General features: G+C 37.3%; 1 protein-coding gene and 1 pseudogene across 1 annotated transcript; both read left to right on the forward strand.

Moving 5' to 3' along the window:
- On the forward strand, nucleotides 1-932 carry LOC110122939 (olfactory receptor 6C75-like). Its single transcript, XM_020870582.2, is given in 2 exon segments — nucleotides 1-181; nucleotides 184-932. Coding segments are annotated over 2 exon segments (930 nt in total).
- Nucleotides 933-4645: 3713 nt separating this feature from the next.
- LOC110122053 (olfactory receptor 6C76-like) lies at nucleotides 4646-14601 on the forward strand (annotated as a pseudogene).
- Nucleotides 14602-22270: the final 7669 nt, after the last annotated feature.

The raw sequence follows: 22270 nt of genomic DNA on the forward strand, positions 1-22270 counted from the left end.
ATGAGAAATTACACAGAAGTAACCGAGTTTATCCTTCTTGGATTGACAAATGACCCACAGTGGCAGGTTGTACTGTTCCTATTTCTTCTTGCTACCTACATGCTGAGCGTGACTGGGAACCTGGTCATCATCACCCTCACCCTTTCAGATCCCCATCTGCAGACTCCAATGTATTTCTTCCTTCCTTCTCATTCCTAGAAATATCATTCACGTCTGTCTGCATTCCCGGATTCCTTGTCGCGATCATGACCGGAGACAGAACCATTTCTTATAACGGTTGTGTGGCTCAGCTGTTTTTCTTCATCTTCTTGGGGGTGACAGAATTTTACCTCCTGGCTGCCATGTCCTATGACTGCTATGTGGCCATCTGCAAACCTCTACATTACACCACGATCATGAGCAGTAGTGTCTGTATACTTCTTGTCTTTAGCTCCTGGCTTGCAGGATTCCTGATCATCTTTCCACCAATAATCCTGGTGCTGCGATTGGATTTCTGTGCCTCCAATATAGTTGATCATTTCATCTGTGATGCTTCTCCCATCCTGCAGCTTTCTTGCACGAGCACTCGCTTTCTAGAACTCATGGCATTAGTTTTAGCTGTGGTAACACTCATGGTCACTCTAACATTGGTTATTCTCTCCTATGCATATATTACCCAGACAATTCTGAGAATTCCTTCCACGAGTCAAAGGAACAAAGCCTTTTCCACGTGTTCCTCCCACATGATAGTTGTCTCTCTGTCTTATGGTAGCTGCATCTTCATGTATGTTAAGCCTTCGGCAAGGGAAAGGGTGACTCTAAGCAAAGGAGTGGCTGTGCTCAATACCTCAGTGGCTCCTCTTTTGAATCCTTTCATATACACCCTACGAAATCAGCAAGTGCAGCAAGCCTTCAAGAGCATGGTCCAGAGAATGGCCTTTTCTTCAAATTAGTGAATGCGATCATATTAACAAAATTACCTCTAAAAAGAAAGCTGAATGAAAACCTCTCTGCCTCTCTCTACATAAATTCTTTCAAAACCTCATTGCATTCTTACAGTTAGACAGATGTATACATCATCAATGCCCGTTTTTCTTATTAGCTTAAAAACAAGGTCCTAACTCTTTTAAGTTACATGAAAAAGATCAGTTTTCACCCATGTAACAGAATTTTAGGTGTCAGTGATCTCCATTGTTTCTCATATCAAAGAAAGGTAGATTTGGCAGCCTTACAAAAACAGAGATTGTTTTAAGAAGTTTACTAGAAACCACATATAGAAATAAAATATATTTTATGTGAAATAAAAATATGTATTTTAATTAAAATGTCATATGTCACCAAGATAACATGTTATAATATTTAGAAGCATGATTAAAATATCTCCTTGAATTTATTAATAAAATAATTAAAGCATGTTGGAAAATAAAATAGAAATTTAATATAGAATATGCTGTCAGTATCATTAAATTTGCTATTTGAAATGAGGCTATATTTATTTTTCATTATTTTCCCCAGAAAATAAAAGCAATTTCTTTGCAGTAGAAGGGATAAACTTTATCTTATTTTTCCTTTGATAATATCTCCTGAAAACTAGATCTTTAACTGAAGATTAGCTTATTTTTGCCAACCATATTTGAAAAGGAAAACTATGTTCTCTGAAGGCAAATTAAGCTATCCTGATAAAATTCATATTTATATTCAGACTCTTTCAATTCATGCAGGAATGTTCTCTTCTACAGACATGAAGAACATGGTAAACAGAATCTAGAATGGTGTGAGACACTGACACTTTGGAGGGTATCTTGGAAATGGCAATATATTAAATTTTTTTACCTTAGTTTTCCTTTATTAGCAAATCTACAATATTTGCTTTCTCTTCCCATTGTCTTTTTCACAGAAGTTTCTATCTCCCTCATTCATAGCCAAGAAAATGATCCTGGGAGTTAGTATTTGATAACTGCAAAAATGTGTCAAAGCTTGTTTCCTGTAGTTAATGAGCCCCTCAACTTCAATGTTTCAATAAGAAAATTGGTTGCCTTGGGATAGTAGTTATGTCTAACTAGATGCAGGATAAGAGGATTTGACTTTGGTGTCTTGATTTCCGGCTTGGCCTGATTAAAGTACTACTCTTGGTTAATGTAAAGAAGCTCCAATACTTTGGTCACCTGATTTGAACAGCTGACTCATTGGAAAAGACCCTGATGCTGGGAAAGATTGAAGGCAGAAGGAGAAGAGGGCAACAGAGGATGAGATGGTTGGATGGCATCACCAATTCAATGGACATGAACTTGGGCAAACTCTGGGAGATGGTGAGGGACAGAGAATCCTGGCATGCTGCAGTGCAAGTGGTCGCAAAGAGTCAGACATGACTTGGCAACTGAACAACAACAAAGAGCTCTATATATTTCCTAAGTCCATGATAAAAATATCTTTTCTAGTTGGTGATAGAGAAATGTGATTACCATTAAGCTTTCTCCTATTCTTAAATTATACTCTTATGGAATGGATTACCTTTTTTTCAAACAGAATTAATATAATATTACCACAAAATGAAAACTAAAATAATTTTCTTTGATTATGAGTTATTGGGGCAATGTGTAAAGAAATAATACAAGTTTGCCTTTAGAAAACTATGACAAGTAAGCAGAAGTGCAAAAGTGAAAATTAAGAGTGTGGACCTGGACCTGGAAAGTATTATATTAAGCAAAATAAGACAGAGACAGTTACTGTACTATAACTGTGAAAATCTAAAAAATATGTGAAATCAAAAAAATTTTAAAAATGAATGAAACAAACCAGAGAAAAAAGATTCACAGGTGTAAAAAATAAATTAATGGTTAATAAGTTAGTGATGAAATGAATGTTCAAAGGGGCAAATAGGGAAAGTGGTAAAAGAGATGCAAATTACTTGCATAATTTGTATAAGTATAAAATAAATAAGCTACAAAAATACACAGTATAATACAAGGAGTGTAGCCAATCTTTTAAATTACTATAAATGGAATATAACATTAAAAAATTGTGAATCAGCATGTTGCACACATGAAATTTACATAATATTTCAAAACAACTATCTCCATTTTTAAAAATGCATTTTTAAATGTGAAAAGGCTAATTATCTCTAAATAAATAAACATTTTAAATAAAAAGAAGTTAAAAAAAAAACTAAGTTAAATCCCTGCTAAAAATGAAATCATTAATATAGTTCAATTTATGAAAGAGGGATAAAAATGGGTGAAAAGGCAAAGGAGGAAATGCCTAACAGCACAGGAAGACTATTAATTTTTACTGTCATTAAGGATGTAGGCGAATAACCAAATGAAGTTAATTATCATTTGAAAGAACATTCAGAGATATTTGACAAGCAGTCTGTTTTACCCCTTTAAGTGGCTTAAAAGACTAATAGACAACTCTCCTAATGGAAAAAAAAAAAAAAGGAAAAGTTATTTGTATTACTGAACTCCTAGTCAAGTTAAACAAGATGTTAGGGGAGAAAATACAGATTAATACAATCAAAAGTGAAAAAGAAGTGATTGTTACTGATCTCATGCATATTAAATATTAAAAAGCTTTATAATGATGGAAAGAAACTGACCAAAACCATCACCAAGGAATAGAAATGCAAAAAGTCAAAGCAGTTGTCTGAGGAGGCCTTGTAAATAGCTGAGAAAAGAAGAGAAGTGAAAAGCAGAAGAAAAAGGGAAAGATATACCCAACTGAATGCAGAGTTCCAGAGAATAGTAAGGAGAAATAAGAAAACATTCATAAGTGAACAATGCAAAGAAATAGAGGAAAATAATAGAATGGGAATACTAGAGATTTCTTCAAGAAAATTAGAGATACCAAGAAATGCTTCATGCAAAACTGGGCACAGTAAAGGACAGAAATAGCAAGGATATAGCAAAAGCAAAAGAGATCAAGCAAGGATACACAGAAGAAATGTACAAAAAAAGTTCTTAATTACCTGGATAGCCTTGACGGTGTGGCTAGACACCTAGAGGCAGACATCCTGGAGTGAGAAGTCAAGTGGGCTTTAGGAAGCATTATTATAAACAAAGCTAATGGGGGTGATGGAATTCCAGCTGAACTATTTCAAATCTTAAAAGATACTGCTGTTAAAGAGCTGCACTAAATATGCCAGCAAATTTGGAACTCTGCAGTGACCACAGGACAGGAAATGGCCAATTTTCATGCCAATCCTAAAGAAAGGCAATGCCAAAGAATATTCAAACTACCAGACAATTGCACTCATTTCACATGCTAGCAAGATTAGCCTCAAAATCCTTCGAGTTGGACTTCAGGAGTATGAGAAATAAGAACTTTCAGGTGTACAACTGGATTTTGAAAAGGCAAAGGAACCAGAAATCAAATTACCAGTATCCAGTGGATCATAGAAAAGGCAAGAGAATTCCAGAAAATTATCTACTTCTGCCTCACTGACGACAATAAAGCCTTTGACTGTGTGGATCACAAGAAACTGTGTAAAATTCTTAAAGAGAAAGGACTACCAGACAACCTTACCTGTCTCCTGAGAAGACTGTATGCAGGACAAGAAGCAAGAGTTAGAACCATACATGGAACAACAGACTGGTTCCAAATTGGGAAAGGAGTACATCAAGACTGTGTATTGTCAACCTGTGTATTTAACTTCTATGCAGAGTACATCATGCGAAAAACTGGGCTAGATGACTCACAGGCTGTAATCAAGATTTCCAGGGGAAATATCACCATCCTCAGATATGTAGATGATAGCACTTTAACGGGACAGAGAGAAGAGGAATTAAAGATCCTCTTGATGAAAGTGAAAGAAAAGAGTGAAAAAGCTGGCTTAAAACTCAACATTCAAAAAACTAAGATCATGGCATCTGGTCCCATCCCTTCATGGCAAATAGATGGGGAAACAATGGAAACAGTGACAGATTTTATTTTCCTGGGCTCCAAAATCACTGCAGATGGTGACTGCAGCCATGAAATTAAAAGGCACTTGCTCTTTGAAAGGAAAGCTATGACAAACCTAGATAGCATATTAAAAAGCAGACATTACTTTGCCAACAAATGTCCATATAGTCAAAGCTATGGTTTTTCCAGTAGTCATGTATGATGTGAGAGCTGGACAATAAAAAAAAAGGCTGAGCACTGAAGAATTGATGCCTTTGAACTGTGGCATTGGAGAAGACTCTTGAGAGTCCCTTGGACAGCAAGGAGATCAAATCAGTCAATCCTAAAGAAATCAACCCTGAATATTCACTGGAAGAACTGATGCTGAAGCTGAAGCTTCAATACTTTGACCACCCGACGTGAAGAGCTGGCTCATTGGAAAAGAGTCTGATGTTGGGAAATGTTGAGGGCAGGAGGAGAAGGGGTCAAGAGAAAGAGATTGTTGGATGATATCACTGACTTGACGGACATCAATTTGAGCAAACTCTGGGTGATGATGAAGGACAGGGAAGCCTGACTTGCTGCAGTCCATGGGGGTCCCAAAGAGTCACAAACAAGTGAGCAACTGAACAACAGCAGCCTTATTTCTGGTCCAACCCTCAAATCCATACATGACTACAGGAAAAATCATAGCTTTGACAATAGAGACTTTTGCCTGCAAAGTTATATCTTTAATTTTTAATACACTGTTTAGGTGTGTCATAGCTTTTCTTCCAAGGAGTAAGTGTCTTTCAAACTCATGGCAGCAGTAACCATCTGCAGTGATTTTGCTGCCCAAGAAAATAATATCTGACAATGCTTCTTTTTTTTTTTTTTTTTTTATCCCTTCTATATTTACCATGAAGATTTTGGGACCAAATGCCATGATATTATTTTCTTCAATGTTGAGTGTTTTTATTTTTTTTTTTAATTAATTTATTTTTTATTGAAGGATAATTGCTTTACAGAATTTTGCTGTTTTCTGTCAAACCTCAACATGAATCACCCATAGGTATACATATATCCCCTCCCTTTTGAACCTCCCTCCCATCTCCCTTCCCATTCCACCCCTCTTGGTTGATACAGAATCCCTGTTTGAGTTTCCTCAGCCATACAGCAAATTCAGTTGGCTATCTATTTTACATATGGTAGTGTAAGTTTCCATGTTACTCTTTCCATACATCTCACCCTCTCCTCCCCTCCCCCATGTCCATAAGTCTATTCTCTATGTCTGTTTCTCCATTGTTGCCCTGTAAATAAATTCTTCAGTACCATTTTTCTAGATTCCGTATATATGTGTTAGAATATGATATTTATCTTTCTCTTTCTGACTCACTTCACTCTGTATAATAGGTTCTAGGTTCATCCACCTCATTAGAACTGACTCAAATGTGTTCCTTTTTATGGCTGAGTAATATTCCATTGTGTATATATACCACCACTTCTTTATCCATTCATCTGTCGATGGACATCTAGGTTGTTTCCATGTTCTAGCTATTGTAAATAGTGCTGCAATGAACAATGGGATACATGTGTCTCTTTCAATTTTGGTTTCCTTAGGGTTATATGCCTAGGAGTGGGATTGCTGGATCATATGGTGGTTTTATTCCTAGCTTTTTAAGGTATCACCATACCATCTTCCATATTGGCTGTATCAAGTTTTAAGCTAGCTTTTTCACTCTCCTGTTTCACCCTCGACAGGAGGCTCTTTAGTTCACTTCCTGACACTAGAGTGATATCATCTGCATATCTGAGGTTGTTGATATTTCTCCAGAAATCTTGATTCCAGGTTGTGATTCATCCAGCCTGACATTTCACATGATATACTCTTCATGGAAGTTAAAAAAAAAAAAAAAAAAAAAAAACAGGATGACAATACAACCTTATTATACTATTTCTCAATTTTGAACCAGTCACTTATTCCATGTCCAATTCTAATAGTTGCTTCTTGACCACATATAGATTTCTCAGGAGATAAGTAATGTAGTCTGGTATTCCCATCTCTTTAAGAATTTTCCCCAGTATGTTGTAATCCACAGAGTCAAAGGTTTTAGCATGGTCAATAAAGCAGAAGTACATATATTTCTGGAATTCCCTTGCTGTTTCTAACATCCAACAGACATTGGCAATTTGATCTGCTTCCTCTGTCTTTTCTAAACTCAGACTGTACATATGAAAGTTCTCATTTCTCATACTGCTGAAGTCTAGCTTGAAGGATTTTGCTATCATGTGTAATGAGTGAAATTATATGGCAGCTTGACATTCTTTGTCATTGCTTGTCTTTGGAACTGGAATGAAAACTGACCTTTTCCAGTCCTATGGCCACTACTGAGTTTTCCAAATTTTCTAACATATTGAGTGTAGCCCTTTAACAGTGCCATCATATAAGATTTGTAATAGCTCATCTGGAATTCCATCACTTCCACTAGTTTACTTGATAGTAATAATTCCTAAGGCCCACTTGACTTCACACTCCAGGATGTCTGGCTCTAGGTGAGTGACCACACCTTCATGGTTATTTTAAGACATTGTTAAGGCATTTTTTGTATATTTCTTCTGTGTATTCTTGCCACCTCTTCTTAATCTCTTCTGCTTTGGTTAGGTCCTTACCATTTCTGTCCTTTATCATGCCCATCCTTGCATGAAATATTCCCTTGATCTCTCCAATTTTCTTGAAGATATCTCTAGTCAACCCCATTCTTTTATTTTCCTCTACTTCTCTGCATTGTTCACTTGAGGTTTTCTTTTCTTTCTTTGCTTTTCTCTGAAACTCTGAATTCAGTTGGGTATATCTTTTCTTTTCTCCCTTGCTTTTTATTTTTCTTTTTTTCTCAACTATTTGTAAAGCCTCCTCATACAACCACTCCCCTCCTGCATTTTTTTTTTTCCTTTGAGATGGTTTTGGTCACTGACTTCTATACTATGTTAGGAACTTTTGTCCAAGTTCTTCAGGCACTCTGTATATCAGATCTAATTCCTTGAATCTAAGGGATTAGAATGAAAAGATGTTAGGCATCACTGTCCTTAGAAAATTGCAAATTATATCAATAATGAGCTATCTGTATGCACATTTTATGACCTATCTGTAAAGCATTAACAACACCAATTGCTAGAGATAATGCAGGTAACAGGAAGTCTGATATTTTCACTCACTGTGAATGGTAACACAAAATGATGTAGTCACTTTAGGAGACATTTCTCAGCTTTGTAAAAAACTATACCTATGCCTGAGTCATGTATGGCAGAAACCAACAAAATATTGTAAAGCAATTATTTCCAATTAAAAATAAAAAATTAAAAATTAAAAGATATGGGCAGTTTCTAAGTATTTCTGTGGCCCAGTGGTTAAGATTCTGGGCTTTCACTGCCATTGCCCAGGTTCGGTCCCCATGGGGGAACTGATATCCGAAAAGCCAAGTGTCAAAAAGAATAGAAGAATCTAAGTATGGTCTTCCACATAATCCTGCAATTGCAGTTCCAGATACTTACCCAATTGACTTGAAAACTCAAGTCTACACAAAAACTGAATTCAAAGAGTTCCTAGAAGCTGTATTTATAATCACCAAAAACTAGAAGCATCCAAGATGCTTCTACATAGGGAAATGGATGGAAAAAAAGTGGTTCATCTATATATTCAATGAAAGAAAGTAATGAGTTATCAAAGTGTGAAAAGATATGGATGAACCACAAATCAACATTTCTAATTGAATGAAACCAGTTTGAAAAGGCAACATACTGTTTGATTTCAGTTATATGATATTCTAGAAAAACCAAAACAATACATGATGTAAAAAGATCAATGGCTGTCAGGGATTGTTGAGAAATAGAGAGGATTGCATAGGTGACATGAATGGGGACTTTAAGGCACACAAACTATTTTGTTTAATATTGTCATGATGAAGTCATGGTCCTATGCATTTGTCAAAATTCATAGAAAATTAATTCCAAAGAGTAAAGCTTGGGCTTCCCTGGTGGTCCAGTGGTTAACAATCCAACTGACAATATAGAGAACACCTATTTGATGCTGGTCTAAAAGAACCGCATGCCACAAAGCAACTAAGCCCATGCATCACAACTACTGAGCCCATGGCCTAGAGCCTGTGCTCCACAAAAGAAGCCACTGCAGTGAGGAGCCTGTGCACACAACTAAGAGAGTGATTTTCTCTCATCACACTAGAGAAAGCCCTCCTGCAGAAATGAAGACACGGTGTAGCCAAAAAGGGTTTTTTAGGAAGGAGGGAGGTTGGTGTTGGGAGCCACCGGGACGAGAAAGGAACCTGCAAGGCAGCTCTTCCCCTCGAGGTTGTCCCAGGGGCCTGGTATGTCCCTTTCTTCCTTCTGTCTTACTATTGTTGGGCTTTCTATTAATTTTTGGAAATGATAATTTATAGTAATAAGGCCTCGCTGGAAAAGTCCAAGACTTTTTGGAAATGCTCAAGATTGCTCTGGCTCAGGACACGACCATAAACATCAAGTCATAAAAGAAAAGGCCACAGGTATAGTTTGGCTGCTTGCTTAAAAGATTATAATGTTCTAGAATAGAAAAGAGTAGAGGTATTTAGATTTAGAAGTAGATATACTGCTTTAGTTTACTTGCTCCTTGGTTGAAAGGGTTTTCACTATTGCTATTTCCTTGCTGCTATTTGTTCATTGTTTCCCTTTCTTTAAACAACATGGGATATTATGGGTATTTTTGTAAAATTAGAAAATGGGGTATATAGGATTTTAATAGAAGATTTATATTAACCAGCTTTACTGCCATTATTTTACTATTAATAGAGGTGTTTTGCTGCTTTAGAGGTGTTTTTGCTGTTTAATAGTTAATCATTGTAAATTGAGATTTTGTGGTTTCAGGTAAAGAAAAATATCAGGTTTTTCTCATGGTACTATTTTCAGAAATGTCAAACATGTTACTGTAACCCTTCCCATGTATTGTTTTATTGTCCAAAGAATTTACACTATACCTGAGATTTATGAAACATTGTTTTTGTTAGAGTGAGAATGTTAGGCCATTGAGGCAAGAAGATTATGTACGGGATATTTAAGTATAAACCCTGTAATCGGAAACGTTCTAGATGAATGCTTAGGGGAAAAACATGGGGAAAAAAATATTGACGGAAGCACAAACCAATATCTGATGTAATATGTGGTGACTTAAGGGGGAGGTAACATTCATTCTATAAAAACTGAGCTATCCTAAAAATAAAAAAAAGCTACCTCTTCTACGCAACGTGTGTGTGTGTGTGTGTCTGTCTGTCTTCTCTCGCCGACGCCGTTCATCCTGAGGGTTCCCCTGGATCCTGCTGGGGCTGGACCCCTGTGGGGGCGGGAGGAAGTAAACCTTAATTTACACACATGTTTAAAAAAATCACTTAAGAGGTTGGGGGATCACAGACTGGAATATAGAATATGACTCCTAAAACAATTGTATCTTAAATATCTGCAATAATCACACTGAAGGGAGTAGGGTTGAAAGTTGCTGACCTAAGTAGCTTCAAAATGATTGAAATTTGTAAGACTAAAAACAATAAAAGGTACATAAGTTCTACAATCTAGTTAATAAAGGGTTTTCCCTTTGACCATCATTGTATATGTCAATAATTTTAATAATGTTATATAAGTAGACAGGTATTGAAGATTTAAGTAAATGGATAGTGGGTGCCAGGAATCTTTCTTTTGCAGTGTGAGCTTACAGAGAAGAAGACCTGAAGTTATTATAATGTATCTGGTAATGAAGATAACAGTATAGATTCATTTTTAGTTTAGTATAAATCCAGAAGGTAGCATAAAGATTATACATATGTATTGATACACAGATTTGCAGTCTCATATGTTTTTCCTGGTTCTGTCCTGTTAGAGGACCTAGAATCAGTGGCACATGACAGTGATGAAAACACCCAGAGCTGAGATCCTGGTTTCTATGGCAACTCACTCCAGTATTCTTACCTGGAGAATTCCATGGACAGAGGAACCTGGTGGGCTACAGTCATGGGGTCACAGAGAGTCAGACAGGACTAAGTGACTAACACTTTAATCCTAAAGAATCCAGGCATCATTGAAGAAATAACTGAGGGCTGCGGCAAGGAATATACAACATGATCCTGAAGCATCTTATAATTCCAAAAAATAAAGAAGGGCCTTTTTTTCTTTCTTTCTTTCTTTTTAAAGCACTATGATAGCAGTAGGTCAAAAGCAGCAGCAACCCATTGAAAGGGCTCCCAATGGCCAAAGCTGGGGAAAAATTTAGCAACAAGATAAATTAGCAATGGTTATAATTCAAAGTATAAAACAAATATCCATGAACTCACAATGATCTAAAAAAAATTGAAAAAATTAATACATGAAACCAATGCATTAATTACCCATGTAAAGGAATCTTGAATAACTTTATAACAAAACATTTGAATAGCACATTGAGTCTCCTGGTAGCCCTTTCCTCTTGCTATTTTCTGCTTCTTCACAAGTTTACATTAGTTGGAATATACTACCTCAGCAGACATTTATATCAAGCAAAAATAACACTGACAATACAAAGGCCAAAATTTCAAAGATTGCTACTTCCTGGCTGTTGCTTTTTGCAGTTGTCCTCTGACATTTAATGTTTTTTAAAAATTATTTCCCAAGGACACCTAATTAAAATTATTCAACTAAATTTAGGTTGAACTAATAAGCACGATCTCTCTCCAGAGGCATTTGAATTCTGTTTCACTGCAACAATGCTCTGTGGCTATTTTGAGGGGCGGGGGAGAAAACCAGGTAAAAACCAGTCTGTTTGTTTTGGAAACAGTAGTTAGACAATCTAGTCTTCACTCCTGGAAGGTAAACAAGTGTAAACAAAAATTATAAACCATCCTTCTTTCACAAAGGTTACTGAGAGCTAAGTAAGATATTATATTGCTAGATTTTCCTTGCATCTAAGGCTAGGCCACCGCTAGTTTTATGAAAATTTTGGGAAATGAGGTACTAAATGCCTAGCCTTGGTTGGGGAAACGTGGAATAGTTCCAAGTGCATTTTTCTCACAAGTTTCTACTGATACGCCATGCATTGCATCTCTTTTCTAGAGGTTCTATTTCTTGATTCTCACTAAGAAATTTGAGCTCTTGCCTTACGAACTAGGAGCTTCACTTTATTAACCAGCAACGTACATAACTTTATTGCCTTTATTTGCCTGTTTCATGACAATAACTACTGCTCTAATCACACTTTCTTCTTTTCCTTTCTCTTTTTCTATTATCTCTTTAGTTCTTTGAATCTGACCCACATTCCAGGAAAGCTTGGTCTCTGGTTGGTTCTACTGTGCAACCATTTAAACACTTAGAACAAAGTTTCATTTAGCTGCTACTCTCTCCCATTTCCAGCACTTCTAGCTGTCCTCCTGGACAACAAACTAGTATCAGAGACACTGTTACTCAATAAAAAATCTCCCAATACTACCGAGTCTCAGCCTTTCAGACTCAGCATGAGGTGACTACGTGGGACTGCCACAGACCCTCTGCCACCGTGTCACCAACTCTTTCCCGAGGCACCTCTTGAACTCTTTGCTTGTCTTCTGGATGTAACATTCTATCAGCACCTGGGACTATGTCACTTTTCTGTTAGGGTCTTGTCAATTTTGGGAATAAACTTTGTACTGGATTTATCCTTCAATATTTCACCTCACTCTACACAGCCAGGATCAAACTGTCAAATTCCACCTACACACTATGTAAGTATGTTATTGCATAGGAAAATCAGAAAAGGCAGAAACAAGCTTTGAAGTCTGTGAAACACTCCAAAAATAAAGATTCCACACCAACACTCAAATGAAAGCAACACATTACTTGGGTTTGAACAGTCAAATTGTTGCCACATGGGATTATATAATTGTAAGTGTATTTTTCTTATCTCACCTCATTTATTTTTCTCATTTTCTAATAAATTTATACTTTGATCAATTAACTTTGCTTATAAGAATCTCTTCTAAAAAGTAATAGATTATTATTTAACTCATAAAAGAAAAAGTTTAACTTCTGAGTTTATCTAGGAGTATATGCATATTAATATTTTATGTCTCTGATAATTTTGGTAAGTTATTAATTATCTATGTAGGCAGGAATGACATTAAAATTTAAACATATGGAAAATAACTCTCTAAAAAGACTATGTGGTGATTGAGAATATAACATTTTATAATGTTCTACCTAATTTTTTACACAAATGATCAAATCTGAAACACATTATAGGTATATTTTTCTTATACAAATGTGATTATTAGTCCTATCAAGTGACTCACTATTAAAAGTCTGGTGATCTACAAGATGTAAGTTTTCTTCTTGTGGCTTAGCTATATTTTCAAAATTCAGTAATATTTGGTGTCTAATTTACTTCTCCATTATATATGTACAAATATATAGCTCAGCTGGTAAAGATCCACCTACAATGCAGGAGACCCCGGTTCAATTTCTGGGTCAGGAAGTGCCCCTGGAGAGGGATAGGCTACCCACTCCAGGATTCTCGGGCTTCCCTGGTGATTCAGACAGTAAAGAATCCTCCCACAATGCAGGAGACCTGGGTTCAATCCCTGGGTTGGGAAGATCCCATGGAGAAGGAAATGGCAACCCACTCCAGTATTCTTGCCAGGATAATCTCCATGGACAGAGGTACCTGGTGGGCTATAGTCCATGGGGTCCCAAAGAGTGGGACATGACTGAGTGACTAAGCGCACATACACACACACACACACACACACACACACACACATTTCTTAAACCAGCAGAAGTGATTTTTAAAAAGCAAGGCTGGACCCACTAAATCTTGCTTCTTTTTGCATTTACAGACTTGGAATAAGTCGGTAATAAGAAATGAAAAATCACACCTTGTGAAAGAGTTCGTTCTTTTGGGATTAACAGATGATCCAGAGCTAAATGTTTTGATTTTTCTATTTCTATTTTGCACATACATACTGAGTATAAGTGGAAACTTGACAATAATCACCTTTACTCTGGTAGATTCATAGCTCAAAACACCCATTTATTTCTTCCTTAGGGATTTCTCTTTCACAACAGTTTGTATTCCTAGATTTCTGGTCAGCATTGTAACAGGGGATAATCATTTCCTATAGTTCTTGCATGACTCAGGTGTTTTTCTTCATACTCCTTGGTTCAACAGAATTTTTCCTTTTGACTGTAATGTCCTATGATCATTATGCTGCTATCTGTAAGCCACTGAATTACACAATAATGAATAGTAGAATCTGCAACCAGCTTGTCATTAATTCTTGGCTGGCTGGGTTTCTCATTATCTTCCCAACTGTGATCATGGGACTTCAATTGGATTTCTGTGATTCCAACATCATTGACCAGTTCACCTGTGACTCTTCCCCAATGCTACTGATCTCCTGCACAGACACAGCCTTCCTAGAGCTCATAGCATTTTTTCTGGCAGTATTCACACTCATGGTAATCTTAACATTAGTGATTTTTTCCTATGTATTCATCCTTAAAACAATTCTTTGGATCCCCTCTGCTGAGCAAGGGAAAAAGGCATTTTCCACTTGTTCCTCACAAATGATTGTTGTCTCCATTTCTTATGGAAGTTGCATTTTCATGTATGTCAAAGCTTCAGTAAAAGAAGGAGTGGCTTCAACTAAGGGTATAGCAGAGCTTCATACCTCTGTTGCCCCCAAGCTAAATTCTTTAATTTCCTCCTTAAGGAACCAGCAATAAAGTAGTCCTTTAAGAACTTGGTCAAAAAATGCTTCTCAATAAAATTTTAATTGTAAAGAAATGCATGATCTGAACTTTAAATGAAACCTTATAACACAATTATTAATATTCTTGTATTTCTCTGTCAACTACTATATTCAACTTTTGTTTCCTTCAGGTTTTATTCTACATCTATTCCATTTGATCTCACTTGATTCAGCTATCTTATTAATATTTGCATACCCTGAATTTTTTCTTTTGATGAGTGATCTGATGTCACATATACTGGAATGGCAGTGAATAAAAATTCCAAAATTTAGATTTAACAATCACTGAAGAGCTTTCTCTTTGAGCATCAATCAAGAGCTAACTACAAGTTGTTATCAAGTAATTCTAAAAATGATTTCTCCCAATACAGCAGCACAGAGTATTAAAACAATGCTTCTGTGATGTAAAGTCTCCTACTTTTAGTGTGTTTCTATTTATCCTTGTATCTCCTACATTTTTTACATTATTTATGCTGATCTATTCTATTTGGGGCATAGACATTATAACTTCATTGCAAAGTCCATGCTTTAATATTTAATATGCTTTTTGGACTAAATTTCAAAGTTACTACAAATATGGAGTTGATATTTCTGTAAGACCCCAATACCTAAACATGAATCATCTTTAACTAACAACATGGGTGATTGATCCATAGCCCATTTTTTTCTTTTAATTTGTTAATGGTCAGTTTAGAGCTCATCAAATACTCCAATGGAAATATCCTGGCATGCCTTTTTCTGCCTAAGATCTGATAGCATCTCTTTGACTTTTTAGACAATTAAAACACGTGCTTTTTTCACACAGATCTCAAAATTTCTGATATATTAATGATATCTTGAAATGTTTTTCAGTGTTTTTATCATTACACTCATATATTTGTATATATATGTATATATATGTATGTGTATGTATGTATAAATTATTTCAGAATTTTGTGGACTTTGGAGTTTGTGGATTTAAACACATTTGCACTATTGAAACCTTTGACATAAATATTCTCCATAAGTTCTACACTAGTAAGAATAAAATTTCATTTAATATTCATCTACTCATTTATTTGCTATCTTCTTGTACAAGGAATTTATAAGCAAATGTAATAATTTCCATCAGAGCACTTTTCCTTAATATTCATTAGAACTCTCAATACTTGAGCTTATTTTCTCACAGTTAAAAAATGAGTTATTCTAAGAAGTGTATATAGAAACAGCATTGCACATAATGAAAAATATGCAAAAAATTGACAATTTCTGAGAGTATAAGTGTTTAAAACATCCATATGATCTTTACATTTTCTTGTCTCAATAAAAACATTTACCTCATCTGCTTGTAAAAAGTGTTTTACTCAATTTGACAATAGCTTCAGGTAGAATTGGGATGTATACTGGGCTCTTAGGTATTATTTTGCTGTTGTTCAGTCTCTAAGATGTGTCCAACTCTTTGCGACCACATGGACTGCAGCACGCCAGGCCTTCCTGTCCAACACTTTTGCGTCATAGGTGTGAACTTTCCAGTTATTTCAGAATTACAGTTTTGCTTGTCTCTTTGCTTTATGAGACTTTTAATTTTTTCAGTTGTTTCTTGCGAGATTCTTTGTAGATGTAAATACTTGCTTTGCATTTGTTGATGTAGATGTGACTCAAGGAATTTAGTGCTCAATAAAGCCTAGACCCTTCAATGCTAGTGTTCAGAGAAACAGTGTGCTGATGTTTAACAAGCAGTTATCAGAAAAAAATACACAGTTATAGTATAAATTTTACTAATCTAATTCACAAATAATAAAATATGAAACAAACTTCATTGTAAGTTCTATAAACCTAGTTCTATATATCTATTGATTTTCACAGAATGATTTCACTGACTTCTACCAAACTACATAATCAACCTTTGGTTGCCAGTTCAACACAATTTGGCAAATGGATTTGAATCTGACACCAGCTCTCAAATGTGCAATTGCAGTCAGAAGTTTCAGTTCACTCAATAACTGATAGAAAAAGTTATTTTGCTTTTTCAACTGGAAATATATAGAAGACTTGAACAACCTTATCAATCAAATTGACCAAATTGACATTTTTAAAGCATTCACTCACATCAAAGAATACTTATTCTTTTCAAAGTAACACAAAACATTATCATACTAGATCCTATTCTGGGTGACAGACAAGTCTCAAGAAATTCATAAGATTCAAGTCAAACATTGTATGTTTACTGAAGACTATGTAATTAACTTAGAAATCAATATGGAAAGATATCTGGAAAATCGACTATTTGTAAACTAAATAATATATTACTATGTAACCCACAGGTCAAAGAAAATCAAAGAAAATTATTAAAGTGTAGTTTAAACACAATAACATGGAATTATAGTGCTGGAGCCTGCCGGCAAATGAACCGGTCACGGGCGCAATCGCCGAAATACCTAAGAAATAAAGACTCGGAAAGATGGGGTTGAGAGGGACGGAGTCAGCTCTCGACTGAAACCGACAACTTTATTGAGGAGTAACATGCTTATATATGCTAACAGGACTCGCTAAATTTAGATCAAGGACATGTATACGTGCAGAATCGCAGGCATTAGTCTTCGCTCAGGAATTTTATCTCAACTCTTTAAGACTATCAGAGCAAGGGACTGGCGTCTTAGTATGATTACAATCAGTTAAAAGATTATCATGATTACAATCAATTAAAGATTATCTAAAGATTACCTAGACATAAACCATACACAGGAGCCTGACAATCTCGTCAGGAAAATGGGTAAAAGGTCGCTACAGCAATTTCCTTGAGGGAGGTGAGAAAGGTCAACCTGCACTTTAATAAATCAGGGGTGGCGGGACAGAGAGGGACCTCTTGATCTCTCTCAGGGCCAAGAAGGAGCCTGAGCAGTCAGGCTGGCTCCCCGCATCTCCCCCTTTTCTTTTGACTAATGGCCTTTATATCTCCCTCAAGGGAAATGGCTGCGTTTGCAAATGGGAAAACATCAACAATCTTTTATTTATCATTTCAGATAGGCATTGACAAATGCAAGAGCCAAAGGTTGTATCCACAAATCCATCAAGTGTTATTTGGGGCTACGCATCTTATACTAGGACTATTTTCCCAATTTGTCCCTGGCCATTTAACAGACTTGTTGGCAATAAAAGTTACATCCATTACAGTCTTACATTTTTGGGTAGGCAATAGTCCCATATGTTTCATGTGATACCTTGGAAATTCTTGGCCTCCAAATGTTGGTACATGAGTCTTTTGCTCCCAGCAAATGTCAGCAGGGGTCAGTAGCTGTCCTTTTTCAGGGGTCATCCAGAAATATTCATCCCAAATTTGGTAGTAGTCACCCTCAAATCGATTAAAATCATTAGGAGAAGAAACAGATCTATTTTTGTAATATGAGTATGCATTAACAATTTCCTGATAACTTTGTGTTACATCAAAATAAAAAGAAGAAGCGTATAAAGGATCAGAGCATCGAAAATCTATATCAAAATTAACTGTAATTAAGCTTCGATGTTTCTTCTGATTTTTTTTTAAATCACATAAAGCCGAAGTTTCATTTTTTGGAAAGGTAAGCACCCACCAAGGCAATCCTTCGGTAACCGATAAGGGCATGCTTGTGCAGACCTAACAGGCTGTTTATTGTAAAAGTCAGCATAAGAATGGGCCCAGGAAACAAAAGCATTGGCTTCAGCCTGAGGGAAGGCTTGATTGATTATCGCACAAGCCAAAGTGAGCACAATGTAAGCTAGGGCTTGTCGAGGTTGAGCCGTCTCTGCAGCCATCCTCCTTGCTTGAAGAATAAACTCATGCATCTGCTGATTTGTCGGGAGAAGATTCCTCTGCTGAAGAGTCAGACGACTCATCTGCTGGTTTAGGGATCTCCTCCGTCTGGCGTACCAGCCTTTCCGGGAGCCAGCGCGGTGCTTCGGCATCCTGTGGAAAAACACATACATAACCCCTCCCCCAAATTAACACGGGATCTGGGCCATGCCAGTTATTATCTAGCGGGTCCTTCCACAAGACCATCGGCCTTCTGCTGGAAATCTGAGGGTCCCAAAATCTCTGCGCGGCTGAATGTCCTTCTTTATCTAAAATTAAAAAATTTAAAATGTATAAAGCGTGATTAAGGTAATTTCTGGGTAGAAGGGGGTAGAGCTCCCCCCTCTGTATTTTTTGAAGCTGTAGTTTCAAAGTTTGATTGGCACGTTCCACGATGCCTTGACCTTGTGGATTATAAGGAATGCCTGTTTTTAGGGTGATAGAAAAAGAGGAACAAAAATTTTTGAAGGCAGAGGAAACATAGCCGGGGCCATTATCAGTTTTTATAATCTTTGGCGTGCCTAAAACGGAAAAAGCATAAAGACAATGTGAGATAGAATGTTTTGCGGCTTCACCAGTCTGTAAGGATGCCACAATATATCCTGAAAAGGTGTCAATAGATACATGAACGTACTTTAAACGACCAAAAGAAGGGACATGAGTGACATCCATTTGCCAAAGATGATTCGGTAGAAGCCCGCGAGGATTAACGCCAAGGTGTGGAACTGGGAGAAACTTAGGGCAAACAGAACAAGATTTAACAATTTGTCGTGCAGTTTCTCGAGGGATATGAAATTGCAAACGAAGAGTATTACTATTTTGGTGATGTAGCGCATGTGATTGTTGTGCCGCTTCTACCTGTGAAAGAAAAACTCTAGTGTGAGAATCAGCTATTTGATTTCCCATAGATAAAGGTCCAGGGAGTCCAGTGTGAGCACGTAAATGTCCAAAGAAGCAGGGTAAGGTGCGCTGTTGCAGCAGAGACTGAATTGAATGTAACAAATGTTGAATGTTAGAATTCACAGTAGAAATAAAGGGAACAGTTTCTATATACTGCAAAGGCATGAGCAATGTATTTGCTATCTGTAAATAAATTAAAAGGTTGCGAATTATATTGTAAGCAGACCTCCTAAACAGCAGACAATTCTACCTCTTGGGCAGAGCTATATGCAGTTTGCCAAGAGGTAGGGTGATTATTAAGTACAAATGCAGCAATGCCATTAGAGGAACCATCAGTGAATACAGTGAGCGCATCCGGAATAGGTTCAGATAAAACAACCTTAGGGAAGATAAAAGGATGTTGACTAGCAAAATGTAAAATCTTATCAGAAGGTAAATGATTAATTATTTTCCCTGCAAAGGAATCTAGAGCCAAAGCCCATGAGTCATTAAACTGAAAAAGCCAGTCTTGCTGCTCTTTGGTATAGGGTACATAAATATATGTAGGATCAGCTCCGAGCATTTCTCTGGATCGCTGGCGTCCTCGAGCAATCAACAAGCTGATAAAATCAAAAAAGGGAGTAAGAACTTTTGAAGGAGAAATGGGCAGATGAATCCAATGTAATGGAGCATCCTGATACAAAACTGCTGTAGGCGTATGTTTGGAAGGGAGTATGTAAAGACCCCAGGGCTTAGAAAAGTCACAATAAGTAGCGAAATGTTGAGAAAGGGCATTTTCTACTTTAGCTAGTGCTGCTCGACCATCATCTGTAAATGTCCTGGGGGAAGAAGGATCAGTAGGGCCTTTTAAAATATCAAACAAAGGCTTTAATTCACCAGTGGTTAATTTAAGATATGGACGTATCCAATTTATATCCCCAAGTAATTTTTGGAAATCATTAAGGGTTTTTAGATTATCTTTTCGGATCTGCAGTTTTTGGGCCTTGAAAGATTCCTGTTCTAATTTAAATCCCAGGTATGAGAAAGGAGGGAGCCTCTGTACTTTCTCTGGTGCCACTTGAAGGCCGAATTGAGACAACCGTGTGAGCAGCAAATTATAGGCTTGCAAAAGCACACCTTCAAGGTGGTATGCAAGCAGGATGTCATCCATATAATGGACTAAGTAGACATCAGGATATGCAGCTCTCACAGGGTCGATTGCATGATTGACAAACCTTTGACATAAGGTGGGGCTATTAGCCATCCCTTGAGGCAAAACTTTCCAATGATACCTCCGAGCAGGCTGCTTAAAGTTAGTAGAAGGTATGCTGAAGGCAAAACGCTGGCAATCATCAGGATGGAGTGGAATAGTATAGAAACAATCCTTTAAATCTATAATTATCTTAAACGTTTTACGAGGGATCCCTGCAGGCGAGGGCAGGCCAGGTTGTAAGGGTCCCATGACAATCATGGTTTCATTTACTTTGCGGAGGTCCTGCAAAAGCCTCCATTTTCCAGATTTTTTCTTTATAACAAATATTGGTGAATTCCAAGGGGAATTGGAAGGCTCAATATGTCCTAAGCTCAATTGTTCCTGCACCAATTGTTCAGCTGCTGAAATTTTTTCTTTGGTTAGGGGCCACTGATCAACCCAAACAGGCTCATCAGTCTTCCAACTGATAGGATCTGCATGAGTTACAGGAAAATCAGAGGTCCCCGTCAAAAACACCCTAGGCTTGCTCTGGTGGGGCGAGGAGTGGATACAATAGGGCAAGTAATTCCTTGATTACCCTTTCCTAGTCCCTGCTGTGGAAGCAGACCTTGATTCATCATCATATCTGAGATGACTTGATTTGGGGCAAACATATATACACCCATTTGTTGCATAACATCTCTTCCCCAAAGATTAACAGGGAGATGAGGCAGAATAAAGGGTTGGAAATCGCCCTCGTGTCCTTCTAAATCACTCCAGTGAAGGAGGCCGCTACTCTGTTGTGGGTTTTGAGATTGACCTATGCCCCTCAGAGTAGAACAAGCTTCTTGCTTTGGCCAATGCTGTGGCCAATGTTCCTCAGCTATAACTGACACATCTGCACCAGTGTCCAAGATTCCAGAGAACCTTTTTCCTTCAATAGTGAGCTCTAATTTTGGTCTTTGAGCCGAAATAGATTGAACCCAATAAACATCAGAGGAACCAAAACCACCAGCCTTCCTTTCTCTCTGTGAGGCAATCTTTCCTTCCACATGAAGGGGTAGTAAAATTAATTGGGCAATTCTTTGATCAGTGGGTATGCTAATAATGTTAAGGGGGGCACAAGCCATAATTTTAATTTCCCCAGTATAGTCGGCATCAATCACGCCAGGGGAAATGGACAATCCCTTCATGGTCCAACTGCTCCTGCCAATGATTAATCCAACTGTTCCTTTTGGTAGTGGTCCAAATACCCCTGTAGGAATGGCTTGCATCCCCATATCTGGGGTTAATACTGTGTGGGCGGCAGCGCACAAGTCCAATCCTGCGCTGCCTGGGGTGGCTCGGTAGAGGTTTTCGATACCAAGTCGATCAGGTTTGGTTGTGACTCGGCTTTGAGTGCCCCATAACACTGTTTCGGGGCCTGGGGCTGGCCCCTCACCCAGTTTCCCGAGACAGGAGGCAGAGGTTTACCTTCTATGTCAGTCTTAGAACGGCAATCTCTGGCCCAATGTTTTCCCTTTTTACATCTAGGGCAGACATTAGGGTTTTTTGCCGAATCAGGGTTATTGTTCTTTTTTGGGCACTGAGCCATACGATGTCCCATTTGTCCACATGAAAAACAACTACCTGGTGGCCCGCTCCTTTTTATATTTCCCTTATTCCTTGCTTGTTGGTACAGAACCTCTTTAATAGACTTTCCTTGAATAGCTGCGGCCATAGAAAGCCCTTGGAGGTAAGAAGGGCCAATATCAGCACAAATTC

This window comes from Odocoileus virginianus, unplaced genomic scaffold (assembly GCF_023699985.2).
Source record: "Odocoileus virginianus isolate 20LAN1187 ecotype Illinois unplaced genomic scaffold, Ovbor_1.2 Unplaced_Scaffold_21, whole genome shotgun sequence".
Classification (NCBI taxonomy): domain Eukaryota; kingdom Metazoa; phylum Chordata; class Mammalia; order Artiodactyla; family Cervidae; genus Odocoileus; species Odocoileus virginianus.